We start from the raw sequence: 18,047 nt of genomic DNA, 5'->3' as shown, positions 1-18,047 counted from the left end.
TTGAACCTGGGAGGTGGAGGTTGCAATGAGCTGAGATCACACCAGTGCGCTCCAGCAACAGAGCAAGACTCTGTCTCAAAAATACATACATACATACCTACATTAAAAAATGACCCAGGATCTTAGTTTCTTAACTATGACCCCCCAGTCAGGGGAACAGGGCTCCTTGGGGACATGGGTGATGCCAGGCGTGGGGCAAGAGATGCCCAAGATGAGTTCGGGGCATCTCGGTGTGTGGGGAACCAGAGCCCTTGGGCATTGCCTGGGGTTGAGTTGCTGCTGGAAAGGCTCCCAGGGGCCGCTTTTGGGACACGGCTGGCGCCAGAACACAGGACTCATCGCAAGCCCTGCCTCGCCCTGCTCCTTGGGAAGAGCAGATGGTGACCACGAGCAGACCGCCACCCCCACCTGCTGTCACCGCCGCCTGTCGCCACGGGGCTCAGAGCATCGGGGGATGCAGACACGGGTGGAGGGACAGTGGGGTCCCGCAGGAGTGAGGGAGGGGAGAGGTGCCCCCACAGTGGGGAGTTCCTCCTGAGGGGTCAAAGCTGCCACCTGCAAAGAGCAGAATGCTGAGGCCCCGTGTGTCCTGCAGCGCAGGGCAGGGCCGCAGAGCCAAAGCTGAGTGGCTGACTGGAAAAGGGATTTGCTGGGCACCGGGCGTGGTGGCCACACAGGACATCTTCCCGCCCAGCCCGGGAGGCTGCCCTCATGTGTGCTCCACGTTACAGCCCTTGATGTACAGGGGTTGAAAGTTTCCCCAAAGTAGTCAAAGAAAAACACAAAGTAAAGCTGTTTAAAGCCTGGGGCCCTGAGGCAGAGCAGGGAGTGTGGGTACATCTGGCTCCTGGAGTCCCCTCAGGCTGTGTCCAACCAGCCACCCACACCCCTTACCGCCCCCCAGCTAGGAACAGGGCTCAGGGAACCCCTTTTCTCTCCATTTGTGTTTGAAAATTTTCATGGTAAAGTTTTAAAAATAGTGGCCTGGCTGGGCACAGTGGCTCACGCCTGTAATCCCAGCACTTTGGGAGGCCGAGGCAAGTGGATCACCTGAGGTTGGGAGTTCAAGACCAGCCTAGCCAATGTGGTAAAACCCCATCTCTACTAAAAACACTAAAATTAGTCGGGAGTGGTGGCAGGCGCCTGTAATTCCAGCTACTTGGGGAACTGAGGCAGAATTGCTTGAACCTGGGAGGCGGAGGTTGCAGTGAACCAAGATCGTGCTACCGCACTCCAGTCTGGGTGACAGAGTGAGACTCCATCTCAAAAAAAATAGTGGCCCAAGAAGGCAGCTGCCCCTCCCCAGGAATCCTGTGTCCACTGCCCAGTGGTCGCCAGCCCTGGGACAAACGCAGTACAGGGTGGGTGCCACCTGGACCCTCCTGGAGCCTGGGGGAGGGGCTGCGTCTGGCACCTGCTCTCTCTGGGGGGCAGGCACCAAGTCTGCTCAGGTGCAGAGGCTGAGGCTGACCCCGGTGCCTCCCGTCCTCTGTGTGGTTTTCCCCAAGTGGGCACTGGGCGTGAGGGCAGGCTGGGGGGCTGCACCGGACCCCAAAGCAGGACACGGGGAGCTGGGGGGAGGGCTGGAAGCCTCAGACGTTCGTTGTCACTTTATTGGTTCTCTCTGCTCGTGAAGATGACCCTCAACTCGGAGCCACAGAGGCGTCATGGCCCCATCCACGTGTCCTCCAGGGTGGTCTGTGTGAAAGGAAGGCTCTGAGGAAATGGCTCAGTGTCGCCGCCTGGATCCGCTGCCTCTCAGCTATGGAGTGTCTGTGGACGAACGCCCACATGAGCTGCGGGGAGGTGGATGTGGAGCCAGGGTGGACTCCTCCAGGCCTCAGCGCACCCGGGGCCCACGGAGTGCAGAAAGGGTACTGTGATGTCCCTGCCTGGGCCATGCCGTGGCTGGGTGACAGGGAGCTTGGTGGGCCAGAGGCCACGGGGCTGACCAGGCAGAAAGGGGAGGGAGGACCCTGGTTCCTGAGGGACACGCTGCCCCAGAGCACGCCCTTGCCACGCCAGCCAGCTCCCGGCTCTGGAGCCCAGAGAGCACGTGCACACTGCAGGTGGCCACGCATGTGTACACACACACACACGTGTACACACACATACACGTGTACACACACACACGTGTACACACACATACACGTGTACACACGGAGATGAGGCTGTGCTGGGGCCTCCTCCACCCCTCGCCTTCAGCCTCGCCAGATGCACGGGAGAAAAGGAAAAGAAAACCTTGAGGGCAAGGCTGGGCACGTGGCTCCTGGTGGGACTCACACAGGAGGAGGCCACGGAGGCCTGGGCTCTGGGAGGCTCACGAGGCAGCCACGGCCAGGTCAGTTTGGAGTTGGTGCCCCCTCGCCCTCAGCCACCCCAGGCTCCAGCAGGTCTTCGTCCAGCCCCAGCGGGTGCTGGTCCCCGTTGCTGACGGCGCTGCCCTGGTCATCCTTGCTCTGCTGCTTCTGCCGTCGGGTCTCCTTGTATCTCAAAGTGATGTCCCTGGGGGCAGGGGGCAGTGTCATCACCTGCTCCCACGCCCGCCCCCACTGCAGGCTCCACGGACAGCTGGCACCTCGTCCCTGTGGAGGTCCAGGATGGGCGGGGTGGGGGCCGGGTACCCTGGCCCTGCGACAGCAGCCGTGGCTGACTGGAGCCCTGAGGAGCCTGGATCCATCAGTGCCGAGTGAAGGACCCGAGGGTTGGGTCAGGAAAGGCCCCTCCCACAGAGGCAGCCAGAGGGCTGGAGCAGGGACAGGAGGCACCACCACCACCAAACTCCCACAGCGCCTGCGCCAAGAGACCCGGACAGCAGCCCTCCTTCGGAACACGCCCGCCCGCCCCCACTCACCGCAGGAAGAAGCGCCAGACGGTCCAAGTGAGCACCAGGACAGAGCCGAGGGTCCAGCACTGGGAGATGTAGAAGGGCAGGGACAGGGTGAGTGTGTGGGGGTCGTACTTCACCACGATGAGCAGCTCTGTGGCCGTGATGGCCGCCACCAGCCACGCCTGTGGGCCCAGCTTCTTGTGGGGCTTCCTGCAGGGGTAGCAGGGGGCTCAGCGTTCCGGGCCCCCCAGGGTCCTCCAGGAGGCCTTGCCCAGGCCCCAGCCTCCCAGGCTCTGCTCCCCGGCCCCCACCCCCCAGGGGTGTCTCCACCCGCCCCCCCACGCCCCAGGGTGTCTCCGCCTGGCCCCCCGCAGCCCTCACGGGTCATCCATGAAGTCGTAGATCTCGCGCATGGCCACGCCACCCACGTTCACGAAGAAGACGAGCCGCAGGAGGACCAGGTAGTGCTCCGGGGGCATCCACAGCACAAACTTCAGATAGAACGTGTTCAGTTCTGCCAACAGGAACTAGGGGAGGAGAGGGTGAGCACCAGCTCTGGCCCCCAACCCGCCACACGGTCGCTAGGCAGCCCGGCCTTACCACCAGGATGATGCCGCACACGGCCAGCCAGCGACGCAGGCTGGAGGCCGGCTTCCACTCGAAGCGAACCCAGCTGTAGGGTGTGAACTGGAAGGCGATCCTCTTCATCTTGCCCCTGGGAACCACAGAGTCGGCAGCCTGAGGACGGCAGCCCACTGAACCCCACCCTGTGCCATCGCGCCACAGACTGTTCGTGGTCACCCGGCCCCGCCCTGCGCCAACGGGCTGGCTCTGCTCCTGGTCACCCGGCTCCACCCTGTGGCATCGGGCCACGGACTCTGCTCCTGGTTACCCGGCCCCGCCCTGCACCATCGGGCTGGCTCTGCTCCTGGTCACCCGGCCCCGCCCTGCGGCATCGGGCCACGGACTCTGTTCCTGGTTACCCAGCTGCTGCCTGGCCGCTCTCCGAGGTCTGGCCACGCAGCCACAAGCCCTGCCTCCCCACAGCCCTCTGCTGTTCAGTCTCTTCCAGTCTGAGCAGCGGCTGCAGTGCCTCAGAGGGTGCTCCACGGTGCCATGAGCTGGCCACGTGTGCAGAGGTGTCCAGGCAGAGCCGGGGCACCCACAGGCAGGAGGGGAGACCCCCGCCCCCCAGGCCTTTCCTTAGACTTTTGTATCTTTTTAAAATTCCAAAGTCATAATGACAAAGTACCAGCAACTATTTCACAACCAAAGCAACCAGGGGAGGGAGAAGCATGGAAGGATCCCAGAGCCCTGAGCCAGGCCGGCCGGAGACTGAGGAGAGAGGTGAGTGGGTCAGACGCCGTGGCCACCATGAGGGGCGGCCAGGCTCGAGTGACAGCGGGTCAGAGGGGAGGTTCCAGGAGGCAAAGCCCCACGGTCACCCCTCCTGAGCCGCACGCTGGACAGGCCTGGTGCTCGGGGTCCGCCGGGGCACAGACGCTGAGGCTGCCTCTGGGTAACCCGCACCCAGGCCGCCCTTGCAGCCCCCACGACGTACTTGTAGGTCGGAATGTTCCAGAGGCCCTGCCACTTGTACGTCTTCAGGGACAGCCACTCGAGGGTCTTCATGCCGCAGTAGATGCCCAGCCCGTTGCAGACAAGCACGTCCATGATCCACTGCGGGGAGGGGGGTAACGGGGCCCTGAGGAAGACCCCAGCAGGGCACAGGGAACCGAGAATGCCCTCAGCCTGCATCCCCTGCCCCGGGGGCTGTGCCGGCACCTACGTGGTCCCACCAGCACTCGCTGAAGTTGGGCAGCTGGTGCTCCAGGCTGTACTCCAGGAACTCGAACATCACACTGATGATCATACACATCCACCAGTCTCGGATCATCAGGGTCTGCGGGTGCCAGGGTCAACCAGAGTACGGGACGTGCTGCCACGCTCGGCCCTGCCCATGGGTGCACACAGCCCCCACCCCGGCTGGCAGCATTCTTGGAGTTGAGAGCACCGGCAGGCCTCCCAGTGAGGTCTCGGGGTGAGTGTGGGGTGGGCGGCTGCCCCTCCAGCAGCCTCGATGCTATGACTGTCAGCAAACAAGGCAGCATCCCCATGCCCGGGGCCTGACACCAAACTGCCGGGGTACTGGTCCCTCTGCCAAGCCAGCCGAGGCTGCGTGCAGGGGCTGCCGGGTGGGCTGCAGGGTCAAGCGGGTACTGCTCTTGGCCCCCCAGGTAGCACAGGGCCCCTCAGAAGTGGGATGGGGCAGTGCCTGAGCCCAGGTGGGGCCGGGACTTCCTGCCCTGCTGCCTCTCTCCGCCGCCCCCACCCTGAGGATGGAGTGAGGACCCGGCCAGGATCAGGGCTCAGCTCCAGGGCTCCCGGGAGGGTCCCACCACACTCAGAGCACCCTGAGCTCAACCCCACGGGCAGAAACGGCCCAGAGGACAGGGCAGGCCCGAGAACTGGGGCAGGGTGGCCGCGAAGAGGAGGTGCCGTACCTTCAGGTACCAGCCAAGAAAGTGCGCGGGAACAAAGCCATCCAGCTTGTCCTGTGGGCGACAGGGTGTGACCCTTGACCCTGGGGCACAGCCACCCCCACACCCCACACCGGCAGGTCAAACCCACAACTGAGCAGCACCTGCCAGACCCCGGGAAGAAGGCCGGGGACTCCCAGGTGCTGCTGTGGCCTGTGGAGAGCACGTCCCTGACAGCCTAGAGAGCAGGGGCCCCCGGCCAGCGTGAGCACCCTCCAAACGGACAGGGCCTCAGCACGTCTCTGGAACGGGACCGGGAGGAGGCCCCACATGTGGGCCAAGGGCACGGGGGGCAAGGCAGGAGCACGGATGGTGCCTGGTCCGGCACAGGGCCACACCTGGGGAGGGATCCGCCTCAGGGCTCCCGGTGTCTTACCCAGACGTTGTGAAAGGGGTCAGTCTCGTTGTCTGGGTCATAGAGGAGGCAGTTTCCCCCATAGTCTCTCTCTGGCAGTGGGACTCCCAGCTTGGGGTCAACATACTTCAGAAACTGCCGGCCATCCTGGACAGTCTGCAAGGCCAGTGCCCCCGTCAGTGGGGCTAGAGTTAGTGGTGGCAACTTGAAATGGGAGATCATGGTTGTTTATTTTATTTATTTATTTTTTGAGACGGAGCCTCGCTCTGTCGCCCAGGCTGGAGTGCAGTGGCGCGATCTGAGCTCGCTGCAACCTCCACCTCCCGGGTTCACGCCATTCTCCTGCCTCAGCCTCCCGAGTAGCTGGGACTACAGGCGCCGCCACCACGCCCGGCTAACGTTTTTTTTCTTTGTATTTTTAGTAGAGACGGGGTTTCACCGTGTTAGCCAGGATGGTCTCGATCTCCTGACCTCATGATCCGCCCGCCTCGGCCTCCCAAAGAGCTGGGATTACAGGCGTGAGCCACCACGCCCGGCCGGGAGATCATGGTTGTAAACTGTATCTCAGTCACCCGGGAGGAGGGCAGCGCCCTGTCTCAGCAGCCCTCCCACCCCAGGGCAATCCTGGTGGGATAGCGCGTGTGGAAGGAACCCCCGGGCACGACAACCGAAGTCTCCACACCTGGGCTCCCCAGGGCCAGGTGGGCACAGGTGCGCTTCAGGACATGGGGGACTAGGACCACTGGACAGACAGGAGCGGGACGGGGCCCCGAGTTCCTGCTGCGTGCCTCCACCCCCGCCCCTCCCCACACATGTGCTCAGGCCAACACCCCCACAGAAGTCACCCTTGTGGGACATCACTCCTTCCTCACCCGGACGCTGGCATCAGCCGGATGCACCCCGTGGCCTTGGGGCAAGGCAGGCTCTTGGGCCTGACCTCAAGGGAGGTTTACATCATTGACAGACGTCTGAGCACACAGTGAGCTGTGGCACCCAGGACCATGCAGCCCACCCAGCACCCAGGTCTCAGTCCCTAATATTCCATAAGGACCCGGGGCTCTTAGAGAAGGGGTTGGTTTCAGGACGGGGGTAGGGAGTGGACAGGAGGAGCCTGGAGCATCCCGCAGTGCTAGGAAGTCAGGATGTGCCCAGAAAAACAAAACAAAAGGCCAAAAACTCAGTGATGGTGTGTGAAAGCAATACAGGAACCAAGTGGAAACTCCCAAAGGCAAAAGAATTTGGGCACCATGATAAACAGAGCAGCGTTGAAATAAATATCCAAGTGTAAGACAAGTATCTGTAATTCCGCACTGATATAAATAAACACATGATGGAATAACTAACGGTAGAGAAGCAGGATCTCTCCCATGCACAAGAGTTCCAGGTAGCGCGCAGACGCCACACTCCAAGGAGGGCAACGAAACTCCCCTCCCTCTGTGCAGGCTGCACCAGCGACCCCCTTGTGGAGAACGCACTGTGATTGACGTGGACAGCCTGACAGACACACCTCAGCCAGTGGTCAAGGTCCACAGCACCACGGATGCGTCATGGTGATGGTGCCAGTGTGTGCCTTCACCCCAGACGAATCCTCACAAACCCTGGTGCCAAAGCCAGAACAAGACATTCCAGGAAAATTAAAGGACAGTATGTCTTACAAATATGGATGCAAAAATCTCAGATACAATGCTAGGAAAGCAAGTCCAGCAATATGTAAAAAGGCACACCCTGCGACCAAGCAGGATTTATCCCAGGAATGCAAGGTTGGTTCAGGATAAGAAAATAAATGTAATTCATCATATTAACGAAGGGGGAAAAACACCCACATGATCCTCTCACTTGACGCAGAAAGAACATTTAACAAAACTCTTCCAACCTTTCATGATAAAAACACTCAACCAACTAGGAATATACTAGAATGTTCTCTACTCGGTAAGGGAGATCTATGAAAAACTCAGAACTTTCTCCACTCGGTAGGGGAGATCCAGGAAGAACTCACAGAACTTTCTCCACTCGGTAGGGGAGATCCTGGAAGAACTCACAGCTAACACACTCAGTGGGGAGAGACTGGATGCTTTTCCCCTAAGATCAGGAATCAGATAAGAATGTCCATCTGGCCAGGCACAGTGGCTCACATTTATATTTATACTCCCAGCACTTTGGGAGGCCAAGGGGGATGGATAGCTTGAGCCCAGGAGTTTGAGATCAGCCTGGCCAACATGGCGAAACCTCACCTCCACAGAAAATTAAAAAATTAGTCAGGTGCGGTGGCTCACTTGAGGCCAGGAGTTCTGAGACCAGCCTGACCAACACGGTGAAACCCCGTCTCTACTGAAAATACAAAATTAGTTGGGTGTGGTAGCACATGCCTGTAATCCCAGCTACTCCGGAGACTGAGGCACGAGAATAGCTTGAACCTGGGAGGTGGAGGTTGTAGGGAGCCAAGATCATGCCACTGTACTACAGACTGGGTGATAAAGCAAGACCACGTCTCAAAAAAACAAAGCCAGGCGTGGTGGCACATGGCTGTAGTCCCAGCTACTCAGGAGGCTGAGGCAGGAAAATCACCTGAGCCTGGGAAGTTAGAGGCTGTGGAGGCCTATGGTCGCACAACTGTACTCTAGCCTGGGCAACAGAGCAAGACCCTGTCTCCAAAAAAATAGAAAAAAAAAGTCCATCCTTGTCTGTTCTAGGAAACGTTGAGCTGCAGGTTCTGGCCAGCGCAGCTATGCAAGAAAATAAAAGACATCCAGACTGGAAAGGAAGAAGTAAAACTCTATTTGTAGAAGACATAATCTTGAATATAGCATATTCTTTTTTTTTGAGACGGAGTCTCGCTCTGTGGCCCAGGCTGGAGTGCAGTGGCCGGATCTCAGCTCACTGCAAGCTCCGCCTCCCGGGTTCACGCCATTCTCCTGCCTCAGCCTCCCGAGTAGCTGGGACTACAGGCGCCCGCCACCACGCCCGGCTAGTTTTTTGTATTTTTTAGTAGAGACGGGGTTTCACCAGGTTAGCCAGGATGGTCTCCATCTCCTGACCTCGTGATCCGCCCGTCTCGGCCTCCCAAAGTGCTGGGATTACAGGCGTGAGCCACCGCGCCTGGCCTAATATAGCATATTCTTAAGAATCTACCCAAAACCCCACAACTCTTAGAGCTAATAAGTTCAGCAAGGTTGCAGGATGCAAGACCAGCCACAAAAATAAGCTACATTTCCATACGCTAGTAACGAGCAATGCAAAAGTAAAATTAAAACAGTTCCACTTACAAGGGCATAAAATGAATCAGATAAGTGGATGTAAATGTAATAAAGCAAGTACAAAACTTAAACTCTGAAAACTCTAACACATTGTTGGAAGAAATTACAGACCTAAATAAACAGAAAGCCATCCCACTTTCAAGGACTGAGTTAATATTTTTAGGATGACACTACTCCCAAAACAGATTTGTAGATTCGATGCAATCCCTATAAAAAATTCCACCTGTTCTTTTCACAGAACTGGAAAGGGTGATCCTCACATTCGTTTGGAAATGCAAGAGACCCAGATGATTCAAAACCATCTTGAAAAAGAACAACCTGGGTGAACTCACACTGTCCAATTTCAAATGTCACTTGAGGGATATTCCACTACATTCCTGACCAATCCACAAAACTGTCCAGGTCACCAGACACAAGGAGCCTGAGAAACTGTCACTGCCAAGAAAGAGGAGCCCAGGCCGGCGGGGCGCTTCACACCTGGAATCCCAGCACTTCAGGAGGCCGAGGCGGGTGGATCATTTGAGGTCAGGAGTTCAAGACCAGCCTGGCCAACACAATGAAACTAAAAATACAATAAATTAGTGGGGGGTGGTGGTGGGTGCCTGTAATTCCAGCTACTTGGGAGGCTGAGGCAGGAGGATCACTTGAACCCGGGAGGTGGAGGCTACAGTGAGCCGAGATCACACCACTGCACTCCAGCCTGGGTGACGGAGTGAGACTCCGTCTCAAAAATAGATAAATACTAAAAGAAAGAGGAGCATGGGAAGACACATGCAACCTGGATGAACCTCAGAGGCACCGTGGAGGGCGGGAAGAGGCTGCCCACTGCATGATTCCGTGTACAGGACGTTCTCGGAGACAGAAGCGATCCCTCACCAGCAGTCGGGGTCAGGGGCGGGTACGACTACCAAGGGGTAACACAAATGAATTTTGGGGCCAGTGGAATTGTTGTGCATCCTAATTGTGTTTCTATAAGTCTACACAAACGCTAAAATTCATAGAATGTACACTACCCCAGAAAAACCAATTCTGCCATGATGACAAAAAATCTGGTCACGCGGCCGGGCGCGGTGGCTCAAGCCTGTAATCCCAGCACTTTGGGAGGCCGAGACGGGCGGATCACAAGGTCAGGAGATGGAGACCATCCTGGCTAACACGGTGAAACCCCGTCTCTACAAAAAACTACAAAAAACTAGCCGGGCGAGGTAGCGGCGCCTGTAGTCCCAGCTACCCGGGAGGCTGAGGCAGGAGAATGGCGTGAACCCGGGAGGCGGAGCTTGCAGTGAGCTGAGATCTGGCCACAGCACTCCAGCCCGGGTGACAGAGTGAGACTCCGTCTCAAAAAAAAAAAAAAAATCTGGTCACACACTGACGGAGTTTTAAGACTGGGAATAGCGAAGTCCTTTGTAACCTGAAGACAGCCCCAAAATGTGTGTTTAAACTGAGTTAAACGGAACAAAGAGTATTAATAAAGTAAGCATTAGCGGCAGCAACACAGCCTGACCCAGGAATTACAAAGGAGCTAGCTGCATCTCCCACCTGCACCCTGCCCGTCTTGCGGAATGTGGTCAGGATGGGGAAGCAGCGCACACAGCCACACTGGTCAACCACAAAACACAAACACAAAGACCCTGTCCCTCTGGGCGCCGGGGTCCCCTCGGAGGCCCAGATGTGCCCTGGGCACACACACGCTGGCCTGCGTCGCAGGTCCCTTGCTGCTCCCTTCATGCCCAGTCCCTACCCGCACTCAGACAGCTGTGGGCAAAGCCACCCCGGCAGCCGCACTGGCCCTGCCCTCATCTGTGCCCACACCTAGGTGTGGCCCTGCCACACGGCCACTGTCAGCCCCACCAGCAGATGCCCCTGGAGGCCCCCCGCAGCTCGGCCTACGTTTTGAGGTCTCGCCCTGCTTCCTCCCATCACTCGAGGGCCAGGTGGGCAAGGCCTCCTTTGTCACCCTGCCTGGGGCCAGACTGTCACCGAAGTTCCCAGGTATCCAACCCAGAAAAACGGCTTACCTGGAAGAGTATAAAGATGAGAAACAGCTCGTAGACCACACTCACGCAGAGCCAAAACCTCCAGTAAGCTACAAAGACAGATGACAGAAGGTCAGTGCGCCCAGCCCAGGCCTCCACGGCCCCGCTCAGCCCCAGGCTGGCTCCTGGCTCCTTCACACCCCGTGTCTTTTCTGGGCCCCTCACAGGTCCCTGGAGAGCCCTTTATAAAGCTGTAACTGAGAATTAGGCACAATTTCCCTCTAAAAAGTGAATTTTTTTCTTCATTTTTTTCCATTCCAGCCCTTAAATCTTTGGCCCGTGAACTGCTGCACAGAATCAGTCAGCAAACATCCCCGTCCTGTTTACCAGGGATGCTTCTAACCTTGCGCCATTAAGTCTGGAGTAGGTTTTTGGTGGATATTTCTTTCTGAGATGGAGTCTCTGTCGCCCAGGCTAGAGCGCAATCTTGGTGCAACCTCTGCCTCCTGGCTCGAGCGACCTCCTACCTGAGCCTCCTGAGTAGCTGTGACCACAGGTGCCTGCCACCACATCCAGCTAATTTTTTTTTTTTTTTTTGTAGAGATGGGGTCTTGACATGTTGCCCAGGCTAGGATACTTTTTTATCATGTTAAAAAAATTTTAAAATTCCAGTATGTTAAGCTTTTGTCATGGATGAATATGAATTTTTGTTTTTCTGCATTTCAGGGGATTAATTTTTTCATGTTGATGTGATGATGAGTTACGTTAATAGACTTCTAACGTGAAACCATCCCTCGATTCCTGACTTCCCATGGCTCCGAGCAGCTCATGGCAAGACACGCAGACGTGAGGTTTTAGGACCAAACGCAGGAGGCGCCGACGGACTCAGGGGAAGACGGCCACCATGGCTCACGAAAAGCCGCCCTCCATCGTCAGGAAATACAAACGCCCTGGTGTTCTTAGGAAAAGCTGCTTAGGGAGGTCTGGGACCCAAGACAGACAGCTGAGATCACAAACTGATTCCTCACGCGCGGGGTGAGAACCTGAACCTTCCCCGTGGCCCAAGGGCTAAAGGTCGTGGTGAGACTAATTTGAGGCAGCCCTCGCTCGACAAGGGCTCACTGACTGAAGGGGACGCCTTCAGAGCAGGTGCCCGGCCTGCCGGTGACACCTTCGGAGCAGGTGCCCGGCCTGCCGGCGTTCTCTGACGCTGACTGAAGGGGACACTTTCAGAGCAGGTGCCCGGCCTGCCGGCGTTCTCTGACGCTGACTGAAGGGGACGCCTTCGGAGCAGGTGCCCGGCCTGCAGGCGCTCTCTGAGGGGACAGCTACACCCATGAAACCACAATGTTCTGAGTGGGCCACAGGTCACCACGTCCGGGGCTAACTTCCCTCCCCGCCACTGCTGAGTCAAATCTTTCTCACATTTCTCCTGTTGGGAAAGGCCCCAGATCAGAAAGGTGATCTCGGACTCCTCTCCCCACTCAGGCTTCACACGTGACCAGCACCAGGCTGCCGCCCCCAAACACCCAGCAGGCCCTTGGTCTGCATTCCTGCCTCGCTCCCCAGAGCAACTCCAGACCTCCCTGACCCCAGGGCCACCCTCCAGCCCCGAGCGCTCCTTTGTCTTTCTAAACATCACACCAGAGGGAAAGACAGACAGGCAGCCTCAGCAGCCCGGGCAACACTGTGGCTGACTCAGCCTTCAGAAGGAGCCAGGAAGAAAATGCAGTTGACACAGAAGGGATGCCTGTCTCAGTGGCCCAGGACCTTCCGCCTCCCTCCGAGCTGCAGCCAACTCAAGTTTCCAAAGAAAGCAGCTCCCTCCATGGCTGGGCTGGGCTCATTTCCACTCTTCCTCATGAGGCCCAGTCGCTAATGGCGACGGCTACAGCCGCCGGACTGGGCGTTCCTGGGCCAGACCCAGGGGAGTGGGAAGAAGGTGGGCAGAGCCCACAGGGACCACCTTCTGGAGAAGCCCTTCTCCCTGTGCCTCCCAGAGCCTCCGGGGTACAGGGACCACCTTTCTGGAGAACTCTTCTCCCTGCCCCTCCCAGAACCTCCGCTGCACAGGATTCACTTGTCCACTTCAATGTGTTGTGACTGCAGAGGGTTAAGGGCTCCCTGCCGGCCCCCAAGTTAACAAGACATGTGGAAGAAGGTGGCTCCAGGACAGGCTTCCCCGTCAGTAAATTGAAGACTGGCAAAGTAACGTGGAATCTATGCCAAGCAAACTAAACTAACAGAAGAAAGGTAGAGCAGAGCTCAAACCAAAACTGAACACCCTGGGAACTCCCAGCCCTGCCCCGTGGGAGGGGACGAGCCACAGCTCAGAGACGCCACGGCTGGAGCTTTCGGAAGCGTCAAGACCTTCAGGCCCAGATGCCCCACATCCCACCAGGGGACCCGCAGCCGGAGCTCTGAGACTGTACAGAGCTGAGGATCTCCCGGGAGTCTCTCCCTGTGCCGGGGCCACATGCCAGGACAAGCTGCTGCCTGCTGACCAGTCTGCCCCACTCACGGCTGCGTCCCAGCACCCGGTGATGCCCGCACCCAGGAGGGATTTGGTGCATCTCCAAGCAAGGACGGCCACTGGCTGAGCTTCCGGCAGCTCTTCTTCCCTCCAAATCCACCCACCAAACACGTAACCGCACCAGGCTTTTCACTGCGTGACAGGCAGTTTTTAGACTATCGCTGCACTTCCCACTGCTCTACTGAGCAATCCAAACCCGTCGGAGGCAAGACCGTCTGTGCTCAGTCGACTGGGCAGACAAGAGCCCTGCGCCCTTCCCACACAGCTGTCAGTCGGCAGAGCAGAGCGGCCCACCAGGCACTCAAGGAGCCCTTTCTCAAGGCCCTGGGCAAGGAAGCGGCCAGTGAGACCAGCCCGCTTGGGTCACCGGATGGCTCCCGGCTCAGGGCCTCTGGGGATGGGGAAGCTTCACTCACCACCATGGCGCTGACCCTGGGGCAGACGCCGCTCTCCTGGAGACCAATTTTCTAACACGTATCACGGGCTTAAACTGTGTATGTCCTTTAATTCAATACTTACTTCTGGGACATTTTATTAAATGAATAATCAGATATTTACACAGAGCATAGGGAAAAAATTCACCACAGCCTAGTTTATTAAAATAAAGCTGGAAACTTTCTAAATATACAGTATTATGGCTAAAATAAATTGGTTAAATGTAGTACATTTAAATGACAGCTAAACAAGCAGCCATTAAAATTTCAGCTGTCAAAAAATTAGTAAGGAAATGACTAAAGTCATTTAAACTTATGACTAAAGTCATTAACAAAATCAGTAAGGAAGGGCCGGGTGCGGTGGCTCACCCTGTAATCCCAGCACTTTGGGAGGCTGAGGCGGGGGGATCGTGAGGTCAGGAGATCGAGACCATCCTGGCTAACATGGTGAAACCCCGTCTCTACTAAAAATACAAAAAACGAGCCGGGCGAGGTGGCGGGCGCCTGTGGTCCCAGCTACTCAGGAGGCTGAGGCAGGAGAATGGCATCAACCCGGGATGCGGAGCTTGCAGTGAGCTGAGATCCGGCCACTGCACTCCAGCCTGGGCGACAGAGCCAGACTCTGTCTCAAAAAAAAAAAAAAGAAAATGACTAGTTATTGAACCTGAAGTGGGGAATGTATGAAGCCACACGTTCAGGATTCCGGTCTTTGGAGGTCGTGAATATGTCCATATACACAAACGTGAAAATTTAACAGTGGTTATTATTTGTGGGTAGTTTTATTTTTAGGTATTTTTTGTATTTTTGAAATTTTCTATAATACCTACTCCTGTTGAACCAGAAAATACGTTTCTAATTACTTCATGTGGCCACTCCGGGGAGACAACCAACCCTACAGAGGCCGCAGTCACCTCCCTGGGCGGGACGTGGGGACAGAGTGCACTGAGCCTGGGGGAGCGCTGGCCCCGAGGGTTTGTTAGAAGTCAGGGCCAGAAGCTGGGGTGGAGGCCGAGGCAGAGTGTGCTGGGCAACCACTTCGAGGGCAGGGGGTGGGCAGCGCCTCACAGCCCCACCTGGCGCCCACAATTCCCGGCCTCACAGCCCTACCCGGCGCCCTCTGCCACCTGGTCTGTGGAAAGAGGAGGCAGAAGCAGGAAGAGAAGGGCCAGAGAGCCCTGGACAGGGAAGAGTGAAAGGGCCGGAGAAGGCCTGGAGGGACACTTGGTGGCTGGAGGAGGAGCACATGGCCAGCTGAGAACCCCACGTCCTCGTCCACATGGGAAGTGGCCTCGGAGGCCCTGGGGAGGGGCCGGGCGGAGGAAGGACAGGACACTCACACCCAGCAAGCAGCACAGACACAGAGTGGCTGCTCAGAACAGAACTGCCACAGGGGCACAAGGAGAAGGAAATGGCAAGTTACCTGGATGAGGTCTGGAAAATGGCCCGTCTTTAGCTTGTGTGACTCCAAAACATAAGAAAACCAAAATACTGGCCACAATACCTCTGCAAATAAAGAACAAACAGCCCCTCAGTGTGTGCAGGCTTCTCCCAGGAGGGAGGTGGGAGGCTGCAGGGACCCCCAGACACCCACTGTGGAAGAGCCCCCGATGCTGGGGCGGGAGGAAGGGCCTCGGGCAGAGCTGGGCAACTCCAGGGCGGGCAAGGCCCGGACACCTCCACCACCCTGGGCCCAACATTCGCCCTCACATGTGCCGCCCACCCAGTGGCTGGGAGCCCTTGTGCTCGGGCTGCTGGTGGTTCCCAGTGTCACATCAGGAAGACACTCGCTCTACACAGAGGCCACCAAATGCCCCCCATGTGACCATCAGCGATCGCAAAGCCCACATAGGAGGGAAGGCGTCAGGAGCTACTGCCTCCCTGATCCAACGTGGCAGGACCCCCAGGAAGTGTCTCTAGAGGGTTCTTGTGTCTTTTTGGGGTCAACTCATCCAACACCAACGGGACTCCTGTGATTCTTAAGATGGAAGCGTGACAGCTGTAACTGCAACCAAAGACGCAGGTTCACAGGAAGGAGGGCGCGAGGGGCTCCCTCCTCGGCAAAGCTCCTTGGGGCAGGCCTCAGCCAGAGTCTCAGTGGGTTTCACTGAGAAGCAGCTTAGACTGGTGGACGTGCAGACACAGAGCCCTGGTCACAGGCACACTGCTCACATCCACCTGCATCCGACGTGTGCACCCGCTCCGTGGACGCACTCCGTGGACCCGCTCTGCGGATGTGCTCTGTGGGCCTGCTCCCTGGACCCGCTCTGTGGGCCTGCTCCGTGGACCTGCTCTGTGCACCCGCTCTCTGGGCCTGCTCCGTGGATGTGCTCCGTGGACCCCTCTGTGGATGTGATCCGTGGACCTGCTCCGTGGACCTGCTCTGTGGACCCCTCTGTGGACCTGCTGCATGGACCCACTCCGTGGATGTGCTCTGTGGGCCTGCTCTGTGGACTCACTCTGTAGATGTGCTCTGTGCACCCACTCTGTGCTCTGCAGGCGTTCAGATGCACCCATCCTCTCCGCTCGTGCTCAGCTCGGGGTCTGAGACCCACTGGCCGCTGCACCACCCAGTCCCTCCCATGGCTCAGTGGTGCTGTGCTGACAGTCACACCTCGGTGTGTTCGCACGCTGGGCTGCTTCTGGGTTTGGCTGCTGTGAAGGAAGCTGCTGCGCGGGGGCCACAGAGACAAGCTATCTTTTTTTTTTTTTTTTTTTGAGACAGAGTCTCGCTCTGTCGCCTAGGCTGGAGTGCAGTGGCCGGATCTCAGCTCACTGCAAGCTCCACCTCCCGGGTTTATGCCATTCTCCTGCCTCAGCCTCCCAAGTAGCTGGGACTACAGGCGCCTGCCACCTCGCCCGGCTAGTTTTTTGTAGAGACGGGGTTTCACCGTGTTAGCCAGGATGGTCTCGATCCCCTGACCTCGTGATCCACCCGTCTCGGCCTCCCAAAGTGCTGGGATTACAGGCTTGAGCCACTGCGCCTGGCCCAAGCTATCTATTTTTAAGACAGCACTCTTAAAAAATATCTAATAACAACTTCAGTCTGAGAAATTCCCCTCTCTGCCTGCAGGAGTGCCTGGTCCTGAAAGTCCTGAGTAGACAGAGGCAGGTGAGGCCAAGCCCCGCCGGAGGCTTGCAGGATGGAGGATGGAGGAGGTCACAAGGCCACTGGCCCCTGGTGCAGCCAGGACAAGGGTCTGATGGTTCTAGGCAGGTGCTACTCTCCACCCAGAGCCCTGAAGGTCTCACCCTCGGCAGGACATTCATGGACCCCCAGGTGAAACCAGAGTTTCTGACCTGGTCTCCACCCAGGCCCCAGCTCCCACACGACTGCTGTCAACCTCCAGGGACAGAAGCAGAGATGCCCTCGTTGCTGGGTTCAGCAAGGTGGGACCCGCATCCCTGTCACAGGTGCCCCTCCCGAGGTCTCTCAGTGCTGACGGTTCAGAGGTGTGTAAAGTACCTTCCAGGGCCCCCTGAAGCCAGACAGGCCCCACCTCACCTGTGCCTCCATGGTGCATGGAGAGGGTCGTAACATTCAGTGGAAAGACACTGAAATGATCTCCTGTCCTCCCCAGAAAAGATAAAAATGAAAAGAGGAACATGGGCACTGGCCAAGGAAAGCTGCTCCTGGTGCAGGCACGTGTCACCCCAGGCCGCCATCCGCCCGACAGGCGCGTCACCCCAGGCCAGTGCTCCCTGAAACAGCCCATGGCACCCCCGGCAAGGCACGCCGCCCAGAGGCCAGCTCAGACCAGGTCACACAGGACTCTACTCTGGCCATACATCACACGTTTATGACAACTTTATAAGGCTAATTTGTTCGTAAGAATTACTTGCTGGGTGCAGTGGTTCACACCTGTAATCCCAGAACTTACAGGGAGGCTGAGGTAGGTGGATCACTAAAGGTCAGGAGTTTGAGACCCGTCTGGCCAACGTGAAACTCTCGTCTCCACTAAAAATACAAGAAATTAGCTGGGTGTGGTATCAGGCGCCTGTAATCCCAGCTACTCGGGAGGCTGAAGCAGGAGAATCACTTGAATCTGGGAGGCAGAGGTTATGGTGAGCTGAGATTGTGCCACTGCACTCCAGCCTGGGTGACAGCAAGACTCGGTCTCAAAAAAA

General features: G+C 57.5%; 1 protein-coding gene across 1 annotated transcript in view; it reads right to left on the bottom strand.

Annotated features, from left to right (window-relative positions):
* Positions 1 to 1,674: 1,674 nt before the first annotated feature.
* The window catches only part of PTDSS2 (phosphatidylserine synthase 2), a 56,269-nt gene continuing 39,896 nt past the window's right edge, over positions 1,675 to 18,047 (bottom strand). The window contains exons 4-13 of the mRNA XM_011930137.1: positions 15,343 to 15,425; positions 10,998 to 11,065; positions 5,747 to 5,881; positions 5,335 to 5,385; positions 4,620 to 4,733; positions 4,392 to 4,510; positions 3,431 to 3,545; positions 3,212 to 3,357; positions 2,855 to 3,040; positions 1,675 to 2,505 (exon numbers count right to left, since the gene is read on the bottom strand). Of these exons, the coding sequence (XP_011785527.1) occupies positions 2,343 to 2,505; positions 2,855 to 3,040; positions 3,212 to 3,357; positions 3,431 to 3,545; positions 4,392 to 4,510; positions 4,620 to 4,733; positions 5,335 to 5,385; positions 5,747 to 5,881; positions 10,998 to 11,065; positions 15,343 to 15,425 (1,180 nt within the window). The 3' untranslated portion in view covers positions 1,675 to 2,342. The remainder of the gene's footprint in view (positions 2,506 to 2,854; positions 3,041 to 3,211; positions 3,358 to 3,430; positions 3,546 to 4,391; positions 4,511 to 4,619; positions 4,734 to 5,334; positions 5,386 to 5,746; positions 5,882 to 10,997; positions 11,066 to 15,342; positions 15,426 to 18,047) is intronic.

The sequence above is a fragment of the Colobus angolensis genome, unplaced genomic scaffold (assembly GCF_000951035.1).
Source record: "Colobus angolensis palliatus isolate OR3802 unplaced genomic scaffold, Cang.pa_1.0 Scaffold84, whole genome shotgun sequence".
Taxonomy (NCBI): Eukaryota; Metazoa; Chordata; class Mammalia; order Primates; family Cercopithecidae; genus Colobus; species Colobus angolensis.
The sequence above is the reverse complement of the archived record's forward strand: the minus strand, read 5'-3'. Positions and strand labels throughout refer to the sequence as shown.